At 37.1% G+C, this 16,623-nt stretch overlaps 2 protein-coding genes and 1 pseudogene across 4 annotated transcripts; 1 reads left to right on the forward strand and 2 right to left on the reverse strand.

Annotated features, from left to right (window-relative positions):
- Positions 1 to 1,141: 1,141 nt before the first annotated feature.
- LOC115959790 lies at positions 1,142 to 5,932 on the reverse strand (annotated as a pseudogene).
- A 13-nt stretch (positions 5,933 to 5,945) lies between these two features.
- LOC115959791 (BTB/POZ domain-containing protein At4g08455-like) lies at positions 5,946 to 8,086 on the forward strand. The gene is made up of 2 exons (XM_031078373.1): positions 5,946 to 6,274; positions 7,306 to 8,086. Exons 1-2 carry the CDS (start codon positions 5,954 to 5,956, stop codon positions 7,771 to 7,773), a joined length of 789 nt encoding a protein of 262 aa, XP_030934233.1. The 5' UTR covers positions 5,946 to 5,953; the 3' UTR covers positions 7,774 to 8,086.
- A 2,225-nt stretch (positions 8,087 to 10,311) lies between these two features.
- On the reverse strand, positions 10,312 to 16,338 carry LOC115959789 (probable methyltransferase PMT10). 3 transcript variants are annotated; one of them, XM_031078371.1, is made up of 10 exons: positions 15,388 to 16,337; positions 14,665 to 14,799; positions 14,312 to 14,582; positions 13,727 to 13,837; positions 13,426 to 13,585; positions 12,401 to 12,658; positions 12,148 to 12,270; positions 11,521 to 11,598; positions 11,185 to 11,414; positions 10,312 to 10,848 (listed from the first exon to the last, which is right to left on the reverse strand). In XM_031078371.1, the coding sequence occupies exons 1-9, from the start codon at positions 16,054 to 16,056 to the stop codon at positions 11,210 to 11,212; spliced, it is 2,010 nt and encodes a 669-aa protein (XP_030934231.1). In that variant the 5' UTR covers positions 16,057 to 16,337; the 3' UTR covers positions 10,312 to 10,848; positions 11,185 to 11,209. The 3 variants fall into 3 exon arrangements, with proteins under 3 accessions (XP_030934231.1, XP_030934230.1, XP_030934229.1); XM_031078370.1 differs by having other exon boundaries at positions 10,313 to 10,845; positions 11,218 to 11,414; positions 15,388 to 16,338; XM_031078369.1 differs by having other exon boundaries at positions 10,314 to 10,848; positions 11,218 to 11,414.
- Between the last annotated feature and the right edge of the window lie 285 nt (positions 16,339 to 16,623).

Consider the following 16,623-nt stretch of genomic DNA (forward strand, 5'->3'; position numbering starts at 1 on the left):
AGTGTCAGCCTTCACAATGAACACACTCCCAAAGATAAAGGTTAAAGAACAATTGTTTAAAATGCCTTTCCTTGAACCGAAACACAAGTGCAAAAAAATCTTTGGAAGAATAAGAGAGTTGAGAAATGTGTCCAATGATCATTATGCACTCCAACAAGCCAATCAAACAGACCAATCAAACGGTCGTACCAGTTATGTGGTCACGTGTGTGATATACATAAGTCCAAGTTCAATACTAGGCCCACTATCTTAAGATATCTCTTAAGGTAAACAATAGGCTCATTCCTAACCAACGTGTGACAAGCAATAAAAAGTAAAGTGTTTGAAACACACAAACCCATGCCAACAAGTTCCACAATCTCAAACAAATCCGCTTTGTGCTTCTATTAAAACATAAGTTTGCACGAATTTCTTATTCATTGTATTTGTCATACAAAGGCTAACTATATTTAGATCTTGATGATTTCGTTCTATTGAGCCAAATCGAAAGTAACTTGATACACCTATTCTTCTTGTGGTCCCAAACACACAGAATTGTTTGAAACCTAAGAGATCCAAATTTCAGTTTCTAGTGAATTCTTTGCAGCAAATCTTTAAAAAACTCCTCGGAGTGCTAGAAGTATGGTTTGTGCGGACAAGAAGATTTCATGCCTTTTCCTTAACCTCCTTTTAATGTAAATGCTATTGTAAAATTTGGACTGATCAGATGAGTGTTACAACAGATGTAGCCGCTGGTTAGTTTGTATATGGTAAGCCTTAATCTTACCTAATGAAATGTTGGTATTCATCTTTTTCCGTCCTAACTCCTAACCATCTAGGGAATGCATTTTGAAAGCTTTTTAGTCACAAGAGAGACATCTAGTCCCCTTTGCCCTGAATGCAAAAGGCAGAGACGATGGAGATCTAATTCTATGCTATTATCCCCTATAAGTAGTTGAAGGATGCTTCTCTTTGATGGATTGTTTGGCAAGCTAAAAAAAGAAAAGAAAGAAAGAGAACCAATCGCTTGTCTCCATGATACTGATATGGCCTCCCAAATCACTTGGTAACCAATCCTCAGCTCTCTTAGTGTAAATATCCATTAAGACCTGCCTTGCAACAAGTTTAAAGTGTCTTTCCTATGTGTAGGTTGAAAATAAACTTATGAAGCTCTTCTCCAAGCAATTTTTCACAGGTCATAGGCGAGTTTATCAGAGACCAAACAAATCATTTGTACATCACAGAGCTAATCTGTGTTACAGTTCTAATAATCAAGACTCTTTTAAGAATGAAAAGTGTGCTCAGCAGCAAAGGCTTTGAGCGTTCCAAAATTTTTTACCAAAACTTCTCTAACAAAGTACTATGTGTTGGGAAGTGGCCATAATATACAAGAGAAACAGGGACAATTCACGGCATTCATCAAGGTGAAACGAAAAATAATAGCATTCAATGAAGAAGACAGCTGGTAACCAAGAAAGCTTTGCAGAGACCCTGCCCAGTTAATTGGACAATCTCATGTCCAACCAGCCCTGCTTCTATCTGGGTTTAGATGCCACTGTCCCCTAGTTTATATGCTTTTTCCTTCTTTGTTTTTTGTTTTTCTTCTTCCTTTCTTCTGGACAAACAGAAACAAAGAAGTAACTTAGAGACACTATGAAGCAGGTCACATACGTTTATCACATATTAAGATCCTCCAGCTTGAATGGGGTCCCTCGCCAGTTTCACATAGTGCAGGCACCCATCCCAGGGCAGATGCAATTTCATTTACTTCACCAATAACAGATATTGTGTCACGTATATAGACACGCCCATCTGGTCTTAGTATCCGATCCATCTCAAGCATGATGGTTGAGAAATCACATCTTTGCCTGACACATATAACATTTGGCAAAAAATTAGTATGTACTGAGTATAAAATGAGGTTTGCATCCACAAACAAAATAAACGGAAATGTGAGAGAGCAAAATTCATACCTCTTTTTTTCAACACAGAAGAGACCATTCGCATGCAACAGGTCATATGTTCTAGGATAAGTGTCAAATGGTTCGCACCTAGAATAAAAATTTCAAGCATTACAACTTAAGTCCAAGTTTTTAGTAACAAGAAGAAGCAATGTGGAAAGTTTATCATTTATCACAACTTCTAAAAGCATCCACTGAAATATCTTTTATAAATATCCAGTCACATGTAGGAAACTGTGAACAATTAAAGTGAAAAATTACAGTTTGAAAACGTTATCACCATCCAAAATTTTCATGTGTGCTTCAATAGTCCTACTGATGTCTTGCTTCCTCTTATACCACAACATTATAGTCTTACAGTTTCTCATTTTTTATACAAAGTTTACTTTGACAAGTGCTTTCCAGAAATCCAGGTCAATTGTTTGTGAGAGATTTTATTTGTTACCACAGAAAACGTCATTATTTTCACAATTTAGATTGGACCAAGATGGCCATTCTTTCCTTTGTATTTAAGTAACAAACAAATGGCTCTTGATAAACTGCTGTATGGAGTTTGAAAAGAGGCTATGAAACTACCAAGGGCAAGTACGAAAGCAGCAGCAATTTTCAAAAGAGATACTTGAAGGTGATTAGTACATACCAACCATGCCTAACTCCAATAAGTCCACGGTCAAATATGACAGGCAAGGTATTGGGGCCACTAACTGGAACAACATTCATAACCCAGCCATTAATCCCAAGGTCATGCAGTGCAGCTGCAAACCTGCCACAGTAAAATGATTTCCATTTTCTTTAAGGTTAAAAGGAATACTGAAAATGGAGAGGGTTTATAAAACATCCAATTACTATGCAAGAATATGGCAAAGATATCAAGAGTTGTTAGAATGATATACCCTCCATATCCAGCTGAAAAGCACCAACATAACCAGTGATTATCTCATTCCAATACTTTGACTCCGCCTTGAAGATTTCCTTTCTGGATATGTAGGCATCCATCTCTATGCTCTGGAGCCTGTCTGGTGGATAATGAAGGCGTGAAGGCCATGTAGTAACATTAGCTCCATATCCATTCTCTGGTAATCGAGTGATGCATGTTCTCAAATTAACATACCTGCAAAAAGTATAAAAGCTGTTACATATTATTTATTTTGACAGTCTTCTCCTTCATAGCTTGTTAAGCCTTACTGAGCTCATGTGGGATGTTGAAAATGAAAAGCATAACGTATGTCCAATAAGGCAACCAGATTAACAACTACCAGAAATTGTTGTTAAATTAACATGCAGAAATTTAATACAAAACATATTTCCCTATCTTTTCTCACAGAACAGTGATATTGAAGTACAAAGAAAACTTCTTGGTTCCAACCAAAATTCTTGCCTTTACAAAAGTTATATGAGAATCTTAATGAAGATTTGGAATACTTTGTTTCTCCTTTATTTATTTTAATAGCCAGATTATGACTACATTCCTATTATTTTCCTAAAGTTGCTTCACGCTGTAAATACAGTCACACCCTACAGAATTCCTCTCTCTTAAATAATTAATTCAAGCTTAAACATAGAAAAGATGACAAAGAATGAACGTTTCATTCTATATGACTCAACTCAACAAAAGACAGGCTAAAATCATTTTATCAATGAACGTTTCATTCTATATGACTCAACTCAACAAAAGACAGGCTAAAATCATTTTATCCCTAAGGCAAAATTGTGGAAACCATTCTAAATAAAAGGCAATGTTTTGTTATAATTTCAATATTTATAGCCAGAACTGAAATATTAACCTCTAAAAGATCAATTTCGGAAAGACTATTGCAGCATCAAGGGTCATGCGCTGGCACATTTACACTATCTGTCTGTATATTTAATTTAAATTCACATATGTGAAATCCATACATTCACTAAAAGTGAAGTCAAGGGTGTGAAAGTCATACCAAACTTTGCCTGGATCATCGTCAGAATCACACAATGGAGGTTGCACTTCACCAGCACGATTAAGATAACAGCTGTTATTCAAAGGTTTTCGCCATACAGCAAGATATCCCTCCTTCTTTACTAGTTCCCAACAAATGCAAGTAGCCAAGTTCTCTATTCCTGAAAGTGTAAATAAATAAGCCCAAATATGAATCTGTAAGATAAATAGGAAAATTATCACCAGAAGAAGAAAATTTTTGGTTTGTTTGGTTTTGAGGGGGGGGGGGGGTGAGCAGATAATAAAATGAAACAAAGATTATGAGACTGCACAGCAACAAACTAATAACTAACAAGTGCTGAATAAGACAAAAAACCTAGAAGAACATTCATTGTGAGCTACCTCTCCATTGTTCTCATAGGTTTTCTTCACGTTTATAAACAGCCTCTGCTGCCCAAATAAAATATCCTCCTGCCCTTAGCATCCTGTTGGCTTCAAGAAGCATAATTCCATCTGCATCCAAGCCAATGAAAATGGATTATCAATGTCAACTGATTCAGCGAAACAGTATCAAATACATTTACAATCCCTTTTTATTTTTACTCCCTTTTCATTTATTTGTTTTGAAGAGAAGATCGTGAAAAAAAAATTGTGTTGCCAAGAATCACTGCATGTATATGTGTGTGTGTGTGTGTGTATACACACACAACAACTTGGGGAGGGGGATTTGAACCCTGGTTCTCCTTATAAAGGAGACCAGGTAATGCCACTGAGCTACAAGGCCCTTGGCTGAGAGTCACTTCAGATATGTTCCAATACTCACAAAAAAATAAGCTTTTAATTTATCAACAGGCTGGAAATAGACCTAGAGCATCTTGATAAAGAAAATCAGAAAAGAGCTACTGATCAAATATTAGAAGCCAAAAATGTCCTTAATGCTATATATACAAGGGGGAAAAGGGAGTGTACCATTTTGGGCCCAATTAACTCCACGTTCTGAACAATGGATGAAATCAAAAGCCTGGCTAGGATACAACAGACGACGCGTAGCAAATGTAGCTACCATGGCAGGCACACCACATTCTAGAGCAAACTGAATCTGGTTTGCATATTCGTCTTTTGGCGCTATTGACAGAGTGGTCACATTATGTTGCATCAAAAGGGCACCAAAATCTGCTACTCCACTACCAATGTCCAATGCTACTCGGGTCTTTTGGCCAAAACCAATGTCGGGAATCATCTGCGCATTCAATTAAAGAGATGGCAATCGATGTCATGCACATGCATACTAATATGTAATGAGAATTACAGAATAGACCAACCTTAGAAATCCGATCCAAGTGACTAATCGCCCTTCCACCTCCTGGAAAAACTTACATATTGTTTTTTATTGATATCCATTTTTGACTACCTTTAGCTTCAAACAGACTTGTATGTGGAACATTAGTCAACCACACCTGCAATTCTATCTCATAGTTAGCGAAAAAATAAAAGTCCCCCAAAGGTCTGAACAAGATGAAACAGTGATGTACCAGAGACTGAATAACTATGGAAAATGTTTTAAATAGAATGAACACTTAATCGGGAGACAAATCAGTTCTTGTAAGCTGTAACAGCTGAGTAATTGGTTTTCCTTGCCACCAAAAGTCCCCAACATAAACTTTTTTTTTCCCTTCTAAATATCATCAATTGGGTTCTATCTCTAGCTTCTCAAGAATAAGTTACTTTTGTAAATCAATCAATCTCATATAATCTAGAGGCAAATTCTATAATGAAGTTCAAAAAAGCTCATAATTTGAAAACGCATTACCAAACGGGCTCTAGACTTTATACACATAATCCATCATTTCCGAATTGTTAACTACGCGATCACAAACAATTCTACCTTAAAACACTCAAACAACTAACTAAAAAACAATAATCATAATGAATTATGAATAGTAATCACACTTTATAAAACAATATAATAAAATAACCAGAAAAGCAGGCATATTCGATTGGTGGAAATGAAAGTAACCTGGTTTCGGCTCTGAGGCCAAGGTATCCTAACTTGATATCCCTCGGGCCTCGGCACCACGCAATCCAAGGGCTGAGGAGGACAATGCCGCTCCAAATTTTAGACCATCTCACACAAACGGAGACGATGAAGTGCCTGTCGTGCCAAGCGTCGTACGAGTCACGTGACTCTGGCACGTGCAAGGAGTGCTACGAAGAGGCCAACGAGACCGAGGAGGATCGCAAGAGGGAGATCGAAGACTTGAAAGCCAAAGTCGCTTTTCTCAGGTTCTGGTCTCCCTTCGATCCCCAACACCTCTCTAGGCCCAATGGGCCTTGCTTCACCGACGTCGTTCTCGTTGCTTCCTCCGACGATGGCTCCTCTTCTGGGCCCCCCGTCCCCGTCCCGGCCCATAAGGCCGTACTGGTCAGTAACTGTAAATTTTTGTGATTTTTTGTAACTGTAATTTGTAAAAATCGTAACTTTACTGTACTAGACTGCGAATGATTACTGTGATTATGGAGTTTTGTGTGAAATTATCAAGTTTGATTAGTGATTTAATCTTTGGCTACATGTAAAATGGGAGCATATATATAGGCATATATTGTTTGCTGCAGTGAGGTGATTATATTTGATCAAACAATTAATGTACAGGGTGCTCTCACATTTCAAGTGAAAAGGGGAAAGTCTATTTCATGGTTGATCATTAATGCTCTGTTTGTTTGGTTAATGTTTTCAAGAAAATGAGTCATTTTCTAAAAATTGCTTTCTATAAAACTGTCTCATTTTTTTTTTTTTTTTATGGTAGCGAACTTACCTTAAATGAATTTGAAACTTTCCTCGTTTAGCTTGCCATAAAATATAGTTGTTTTCTAAAAAATTTAGAAATAAGTCATAAAAAATAGTTTTCCTTTGACTATTTTATTTTATGATGTTACAAAACATTGAAAAACATAGAGAACTATCTTCACATAAGGTTTTTTATTGAAACAAATGGAGATTTTATTTTGGACACAATTTTCCTCTATACGGGTTTGGAGGAATTTCCTCCAACTCATCATGTGGCGGTTCATAAAACCATCCATGTATGGTATTTAAACAAGTCACATGACTAAGAGTCTAAAGAAGCTATGTGACTAGAAGTACATGCATGTGAATGGCTTTATCAATCCTACTGTGGTGGTTTGGATGAATTTTTGTCCGAACCAGTTTGGAAATAACTTTTTCCTTTTTTTTCTGGCGTACACCTTTAAATTTGTAATATCTAATCAAAACCTTGAAATAGATTCATTTCAAAGGAGAGAATGCTAATACCTATGATTGAACATGTTCGTATTGTATTTGCACTTGTTCCAATCCCGTATGTTATGCAGTGTATATATTTCGGCTGTGCTATTTCCTGCTGGGACAGATATTTCAGGGCTTTATCTTCTTCGAACATTTTTTTATTTTATCAGATAAGCCGTTCCCCAGTGTTCAAAGCGATGCTTGAAAATGAGATGGAAGAAAGCCGGAGTGGTACCATCAAGATTGGTGATGTATCATATGATGCCTTACGCACCTTTGTCAACTATATGTACACTGCTGAAGCATGCCTTGATGAGCAAATGGCTTATGACCTTTTAGTATTGGCTGAAAAATACCAGGTAAAGCATCTCAAGGCTTATTGTGAGAAGTTCTTTGTGTCGAAACTGAACTGGGAGAATTCAATGCTGAGCTATGCCATAGCACACCAGCACAATGCCAAGCTTATGCTTGATGCAGCTTTGTCAGTGATCACAGACAACATGGATAAGCTTACTAAACGGGAAGAGTATGCGGAGCTGGTGGAGAAGGATCCTCGGCTAATAGTGGAAATCTATGAAGCTTATCTCTCCAAACAGGTTAATACTGCTGCCCACAAGGATTCTTCAATGAAGTCATAGGCAAGTTCTGGGTTTTCTTGGTATGCCGATCTGAAGCAACGATTATTCTCCTGACTTGGGATATGAGTTCTTGATCATAATTCATCGTCTAGTGAAATCTTTATTGTGATAAACTAAAATCTTTTTGTTAAGCTGAAAAGGCATTCTAATGGTTTTTGGCACCCAAATCTAAAATATGTCTAGCTTTGTTGAAAGATTTGCTTTGCTCCAACTCTCATCTTGTTGTAAGTCTTTTGTGAATCATTAGTGTAACTCTGGAACTAACCATCAGTACATCTCATCTATGAAATGACATGAATGTTTTTCTCTTGAATGATATATGAATGGGAAAAATTATGCTAACCTCCCTTGATGTTTTAGGAAATGACAGTGGCCTCCAAAGTTTTGTAAAATGATAGTCCCCTTCTTGTGCCAAATACAATGAAATCCCTATTTTACACTCGAGTTGCCCTATTTTTGTAGACTAACTTGCCTGCTTAAGTGATGATGTTTCTAATTTGTCCATGGTTTATCTTTGAAATCCCTATTTGCCCGTATGTTATCCAATTTACTGTCGTTTCTTTATACCTCAAGAGTGGGAGGTGTAATTTTCCCTATATGCCACTTTGTTACTCTTGCTGGCTTTATGCAACATAACATTCCAATGGCTGGTCCATACGCTTACTGCTTACCAAAGCCATGCCCATAAGCCTTTATTTCTTGTTATATCCATTTGTTTCAATTTGATGCTTAGTTTGAAATTGAAGGATGAGGAGGAACGTACTTTGGTTGAACATGAAAAAGGAAATTGGAGCTGTTGTCGCTGGGTGCTTTACGAAGCTTTTCAAATCTTCTGGCCGGGAAAATTTTAACATACTTTAAACATATCCAGTAGGTTCTGGGGAAGCGTGGAAGATAGCCTGGTTTCTGCTCTGACCAGAGAGTGCGTCCCACTGCTGCTTCTTTATTGGGTTCCTGGCCCAGGATTAGTTGTTTCCATTTTCTTTTTCTTTTTTACATTTTTTTCCTTTCCTGATAAGCGAGAGGAGATTTGAATCTTATTGAAGATACTAAAAATGTCAACCAATCAATTGAACTACAAGGTTTTTAGTTAAGATTTATTGTTTCAGAAATACTGTCTTAGTTATGATTTTTTTATTTGAAGCTGTACCTAGAATTTTCAAGAATAGCCTCTTATGGAAGAGCTAAAAACTAAAAACAAGCCCAGCCCAACTGGAGGGAGTTTTGTTGGATATATTTTAGTAAAAAACAAGTTTTGATTCGATACTACAAACCCTAAAAAATTAACAAGTATGGAAATTAAAAGAGAAAGTTAGAAAGATCTCACAAAACTATAGAATAATGTAGAAGAGTTGTTTTTAAAGGTTGATTTGTGTCATAAAGTAGAGCTCGGTGCAATTGCCTCTCTTGGTAGAATAACCCTCAAGAGTAAGCTATAGTGTCAACCTTCACAATGGACACATCCAAAGATGAAGGTTTAAGAACAATTGTTTAAAATGCATTTCCTTGAACCGAAACACAAGTGCAAAAAAATCTTTGCAAGAAGAAGAGAGCTGAGAGATGTGTCCAATGGTCATTATGCACTCCAACAAGCCAATCAAACAGGCCAATTAAATGGTCATACCAGTTATGTGGTCACGTGTGTGATATACATAAGTCCAAGTTCAATACCAAGTCCACTATCTTAAGATATCTTTTAAGGTAAACAATAGGCTCATTCCTAACCAACGTGTGACAAGCAATAAAAAGCAAAGTGTTTGAAACAAACAAACCCATGCCAACAAGTTCCACAATCTCAAACAAATCGGCTTTGTGCTTCTATTAAAACATAAGTTTGCACGAATTTCTTATTCATTGGATTTTCCATACAAAGCCTAACTATATTCAGATCTTGATGATTTCGTTCTATTGAGCCAAATCGAAAGTAACTTGATACACCTATTCTTCTTGTGGTCCCAAACAGAGAGAATTGTTTGAAACCTAAGAGATCCAAATTCCAGTTTCTAGTGAATTCTTTGCAGCAAATCTTTAAAAAACTCCTCGGAGTGCTAGAAGTATGGTTTGTGCGGACAAGAAGATTTCATGCCTTTTTCTTAACCTCCTTTTAATGTAAATGCTATTGTAAAATTTGGACTGATCAGATGAGTTTTACAACAGATGTAGCCGCTGGTTAGTTTGTATATGGTAAGCCTTAATCTTACCTAATGAAAAGTTGGTATTCATCTTTTTCCGTCCTAACTCCTAACCATCTAGGGAATGCATTTTGAAAGCTTTTTAGTCACAAGAGAGACATCTAGTCCCCTTTGCCCTGAATGCAAAAGGCAGAGACGATGGAGATCTAATTCTATGCTATTATTATCCCCTATAAGTAGTTGAAGGATGCTTCTCTTTGATGAATTATTTGGCAAGCTAAAAAAAGAAAAGAAAGAAAGAGAACCAATAGCTAGTCTCCATGATACTGATATGGCCTCCCAAATAACTTGGTAACCAATGCTCAGCTCTCTTAGTGTAAATATCCATTAACACCTGCCTTGCAACAAGTTTAAAGTGTCTTTCCTATGTGTAGGTTGAAAATTGACTTATGAAGCTCTTCTCCAAGCAATTTTTCACAAGTCATAGGCGAGTTTATCAGAGACCAAACAAATCATTTGTACATCACAGAGCTAATCTGTGTTACAGCTCTAATAATCAAGACTCTCTTAAGAATGAGAAGTGTGCTCAGCAGCAAAGGCTTTGGGCGTTCCAAAAGTTTTTACCAAAACTGATTTCAAGCAAGTCTTTTTTTTTTTTTTTTTTTTCAGTTCCATCTCTAACAAAGTACTATGTGTTGGGAAGTGGCCATAATATACAAGACAATCAGGGACAATTCACGGCATTCATCAAGGTGAAACGAAAAATAATAGCATTCAATGAAGACGGCAGCTGGTAACCAAGAAAGCTTTGCAGAGACCCTGCCCAGTTAATTGGACAATCTCATGTCCAACCAGCCCTGCTTCTATCTGGGTTTAGATGCCACTGTCCCCTAGTTTATATGCTTTTTCCTTCTTTGTTTTTTGTTTTTCTTCTTCCTTTCTTCTGGACAAACAGAAACAAAGAAGTAACTTAGAGACAGTTTTTATTAGAAGTACGCAACAGATCTTATAAAACCTATCAATCCATATGGTACATCATAAAAACAAAACCTTTTCTTTTCTTTTAAAATTATTATTATTCAAAATATCATATTGTGAATTATGGGCCATCACGCTAATCTGCTATTCATGACCAATCTGATGTAACATTGGTTACATTGGAGAAAGAATCTGTTGTATAGTTAGTCGCAGCACTTTCAATCTTGGTGAGCTTTCAGGGAGACTCCTTTCACAGTGAGGACGAATCACAATGAGGGCAAGAAAGATATTAAGAACTCACTACTGGTTTCACACTATGAAGCAGGTCACATACGTTTATCACATATTAAGATCCTCCAGCTTGAATGGGGTCCCTCGCCAGTTTCGCGTAGTTGCGGCACCCATCCCAGGGCAGATGCAATTTCATTTACTTCACCAATAACAGCTATTGTGTCACGTATATAGACACGCCCATCTGGTCTTAGCATCCGATCCATCTCAAGCATGATGGTTGAGAAATCACATCTTTGCCTGACACATATAACATTTGGCGAAAAGTTAGTATGTACTGGAGTATAAAATGTGGTTTGCATCCACAAACAAAATAAACGGAAATGTGAGAGAGCAAAATTCATACCTCTTTTTTTCAACAGAGAAGAGACCATTTGCATGCAACAGGTCATATGTTCTAGGATAAGTGTCAAATGGTTCGCACCTAGAATAAGAATTTCAAGCATTACAACTTAAGTCCAAGTTTTTAGTAACAAGAAGAAGCAATGTGGAAAGTTTATCATTTATCACAACTTCTAAAAGCATCCACTGAAATATCTTTTATAAATATCCAGTCACATGTAGGAAACTGTGAACAATTAAAGTGAAAAATTACAGTTTGAAAACGTTATCAGCATCCAAAATTTTCATGTGTGCTTCAATAGTCCTACTGATGTCTTGCTTCCTCTTATACAACAACATGATAGTCTTACAGTTTCTCATTTTTTATACAAAGTTTACTTTGACAAGTGCTTTCCAGAAATCCAGGTCAATTGTTTGTGAGAGATTTATTTGTTACCATAGAAAACGTCATTATTTTCACAATTTAGGTTGGACCAAGATGGCCATTCTTTCCTTTGTATTTAAGTAACAAACAAATGGCTCTTGATAAACTGCTGTATGGAGTATGAAAAGGGGCGATGAAACTACCAAGGGCAAGTACAAAAACAGCAGCAATTTTCAAAATAGATACTTGAAGGTGATTAGTACATACCAATCATGCCTAACTCCAATAAGTCCACGGTCATATATGACAGGCAAGGTATTGGGGCCACTAACTGGAACAACATTCATAACCCAGCAATTAATCTCAAGGTCATGCAGTGCAGCTGCAAACCTGCCACAGTAAAATGATTTCCATTTTCTTTAAGGTTAAAAGGAATACTGAAAATGGAGAGGGTTTATAAAACATCCAATTACTATGCAAGAATATGGCAAAGATATCAAGAGTTGTTAGAATGATATACCCTCCATATCCAGCTCTCATGTCTAACACATTTCTTAATTTGAATTCTCTCCAGTGAAAAGCACCAACATAACCAGTGATTATCTCATTCCAATACTTTGACTCTGCCTTGAAGATTTCCTTTCTGGATATGTAGGCATCCATCTCTATGCTCTGGAGCCTGTCTGGTGGATAATGAAGGCGTGAAGGCCATGTAGTAACATTAGCTCCATATCCATTCTCTGGTAATCGAGTGATGCATGTTCTCAAATTAACATACCTGCAAAAAGTATAAAAGTTGTTCCATATTATTTATTTTGACAGTCTTCTCCTTCATAGCTTGTTAAGCCTTATTGAGGTCTTGTGGGATGTTGAAAATGAAAAGCATAACATATGTCCAATAAAGCAACCAGATTAACAACTACCAGAAATTGTTGTTAAATTAACATGCAGAAATTTAATACAAAACATATTTCCCTATCTTTTCTCACAGAACAGTGATATTGAAGTACAAAGAAAACTTCTTGGATCCAACCAAAATTCTTGCCTTTACAAAAGTTATATGAGAATATTAATGAAGATTTGGAATACTTTGTTTCTCCTTTATTTATTTTAATAGCCAGATTATCATTACATTCCTATTACTTTCCTTAAGTTGCTTCATGCTGTAAATGCAGTCACACCCTACAGAATTCCTCTCTCTTAAATAATTAATTCAAGCTTAAACATAGAAAAAATGACAAACAATGAACGTTTCATTCTATATGACTCAACTCAACAAAAGACAGGCTAAAATCATTTTATCCCTAAGGCAAAATTGTGGAAACCATTCTAAATAAAAGGCAATGTTTTGTTATAATTTCAATATTTATAGCCAGAACTGAAATATTAAACTCTAAAAGATCAATTTCAGAAAGACTATTGCAGCATCAAGGGTCATGCGCTAAAGAGCACATTTACACTATCTGTCTGTATATTTAATTTAAATTGGCATATGTGAAATCCATACATTCACTAAAAGTGAAGTCAAGGGTGTGAAAGTCATACCAAACTTTGTCTGGATCATCGTCAGAATCACACAATGGAGGTTGCACTTCACCAGCACGATTAAGATAGCAGCTGTTATTCAAAGGTTTTCGCCATACAGCAAGATATCCCTCCTTCTTTACTAGTTCCCAACAAATGCGTGTAGCCAAGTTCTCTATTCCTGAAAGTGTAAATAAATAAGCCCAAATATGAATCTGTAAGATAAATAGGAAAATTATCATGAGACTGCACAGCAACAAACTAATAACTAACAAGTGCTGAATAAGACAAAAAACCTAGAAGAACATTCATTGTGAGCTACCTCTCCATTGTTCTCGTAGGTTTTCTTCACGTTTATAAACAGCCTCTGCTGCCCAAATAAAATATCCTCCTGCCCTTAGCATCCTGTTGGCTTCAAGTAGCATAATTCCATCTGCATCCAGGCCAATGAAAATGGAAATGTCAACAGATTCAGCAAAACAGTATCAAATACATTTACAATCCCTTTTTATTTTTACTCCCTTTTCATTTATTTGTTTTGAAGAGAAAATCGTGAGAAAAAAATTTGTGTTACCGAGAATCACTGCATATATATGTGTGTGTGTGTGTGTGTGTGTGTGTGTGTGTGTGTGTATACACACACACAACAACTTGGGGAGGGGGATTTGAACCCTGGTTCTCCTTATAAAGGAGACCAGGTAATGCCACTGAGCTACAAGGCCCTTGGCTGAGAGTCACTTCAGATATGTTCCAATACTAAAAAAAAAATAAGCTTTTAATTTATCAACAAGCTGGAAATAGACCTAGAGCATCTTGATAAAGAAAATCAGAAAAGAGCTACTGATCAAATATTAGAAGCCAAAAATGTCTTTAATGCTATATATACAAGGGGGAAAAGGGAGTGTACCATTTTGGGCCCAATTAACTCCACATTCTGAACAATGGATGAAGTCAAAAGCCTGGCTAGGATACAACAGACGACGTGTAGCAAATGTAGCTACCATGGCAGGCACACCACGTTCTAGAGCAAACTGAATCTGGTTTGCATATTCATCTTTTGGTGCTATTGACAGAGTGGTCACATTATGTTGCATCAAAAGGGCACCAAAATCTGCTACTCCACTACCAATGTCCAATGCTACTCGGGTCTTTTGGCCAAAACCAATGTCGGGAATCATCTGTGCATTCAATTAAAGAGACGGCAATCAATGTCATGCACATGCATACTAATATGTAATGAGAATTACAGAACAGACCAACCTTAGAAATCCGATCCAAGTGACTAATCGCCCTTCCACCTCCTGGAAAAACGTACATATTGTTTTTTATTGATATCCATTTTTGACTACCTTTAGCTTCAAACAGACTTGTACGGGGAATATTAGTCAACCACACCTGCAATTCTATCTCATAGTTAGTGAAAAAATAAAAGTCCCCCAAAGGTCTGAACAAGATGAAACAGTGATGTACCACAGACTGAATAACTATGGAAAATGTTTTAAGTAGAATGAACACTTAATTGGAGACAAATCAGTTCTTGTAAGTTGTAACAGCTGAGTAATTGGTTTTCCTTGCCACCAAAAGTCCCTAACATAAACTTCTTTTTTTTTTCCTTCTAAATATCATCAATTCGGTTCTATCTCTAGCTTCTCAATAATACATTACTTTTGTAAGTCAATCGATCTCATATTATCTAGAGGCAAATTCTATAATGAAGTTCAAAAAAGCTCATAATTTGAAAAAGTGCAATTTGAAAAAGCGTTACCAAACCGGCACATGTATCATCTAGACTTTAAACACATAACCATCATTTCCGAATTCTTAACTACGCGATCACAAACAATTCTACCTAAAATCACCCAAACAACTAACTAAAACAACAATAATCATAATGAATTATGAATAGTAATCACAATTTATAAAACAATATAATAAAATAACCAGAAAAAGCAGGCATATTTGATTGGTGGAAATGAAAGTAACCTGGTTTCGGCTCTGAGGCCAAGGTATCCTAACTTGATATCCCTCGGGCCTCGGCACCACGCAATCCAAGGGCTGAGGAGGACAATGCCGCTCGTATTTTTCAACACTCTCACTCAAATTCAAGCGCTTAATCTCCTCCACATTGTCCAAACACGGCACATAGTGGCTCAGACTTTTATCCTCGCACACCTTAAACTTCTCAACCTTAACCCTCTTACCACCATTCCTCTCTTTCTCCTTCTCTTTCTCTTTCTCTTTTTCTCTCTCATACTCTAACTCCTCGTCGTCAAAACCCTCGTCGATCTCGCCGATCTCGAAATCAGTCGACATCGCGCCATTCTCGTCTACTATCCCCATCCTTATCAACATGTCCATCTTCGGAGGCTTCGGCGGCGGAGGAGGAGGCGGCGACGGAGACGGTGGAGGCGGAGGCGGAGGAGATGACGTCGTTGTCGTCGTTTCGTGAAGCGTAGTCGGAAGAGGGGGTGGAGAAGACGGTGTCGTATTGGAGAGGAGAAGAGGGAGAGAGGAGAAGATGAGAGAAGGGTTGTAGGAGGAAGAGAAAGGGTTGAAGAGGAAGAAGAGGGAGAGGGAGAGAAGGGCAATCACTGTAATTTTGACGAAAGCCGGGGATTTAACCACATCGTTAAGCCTCGTCGTCGTCGTCATGATTCAACTTCTCTCTCAGTCTGTTTGTTTCTCGTGAAACTGTGGGGAAAAAAGAACAGATATATCATAAATATACTATGAGTTAATGAGTATGAGACGAGAATTGAGAGAGAGAGAGAGAGAGTGACTATTTAAGGAATAAAAAGACAAAAATGGGATTGACGAAGAAGTTGCTGTATTTGGATTTATTTTGAAATCAGTGAATGTAGGGAACTGGGAACTCTTTCAGAGTCAGTGAAGTATCGGTGCTCACGTGGGACCACGTGGGGGGACCTTCCTAATCTAAATAAATAAGAAGAGACAAGGGGACCATGTTTAAGTTCTTGTGCACGCATTAGAAGCCTTCGGTGTCGGAAAGGTATCGTTTCGTTTCTCGGTCGGGGTGAAGTGTGTAATCAATTACTGATCTATCGTCAGTATAGGACTTTTTTTTTTTTTTTTTGAGAGGAAACTGGTATTTCATTCAAAGAGAAAAGGAGGGGCCATCAGCTAACAGAAATTATCTTAAGACCTGACTGACGCTATGTTTGTTTCAGCATAAATGTTTTTTGAAAAATGGTTCATTTT

This window comes from Quercus lobata, chromosome 9 (assembly GCF_001633185.2).
Source record: "Quercus lobata isolate SW786 chromosome 9, ValleyOak3.0 Primary Assembly, whole genome shotgun sequence".
Classification (NCBI taxonomy): domain Eukaryota; kingdom Viridiplantae; phylum Streptophyta; class Magnoliopsida; order Fagales; family Fagaceae; genus Quercus; species Quercus lobata.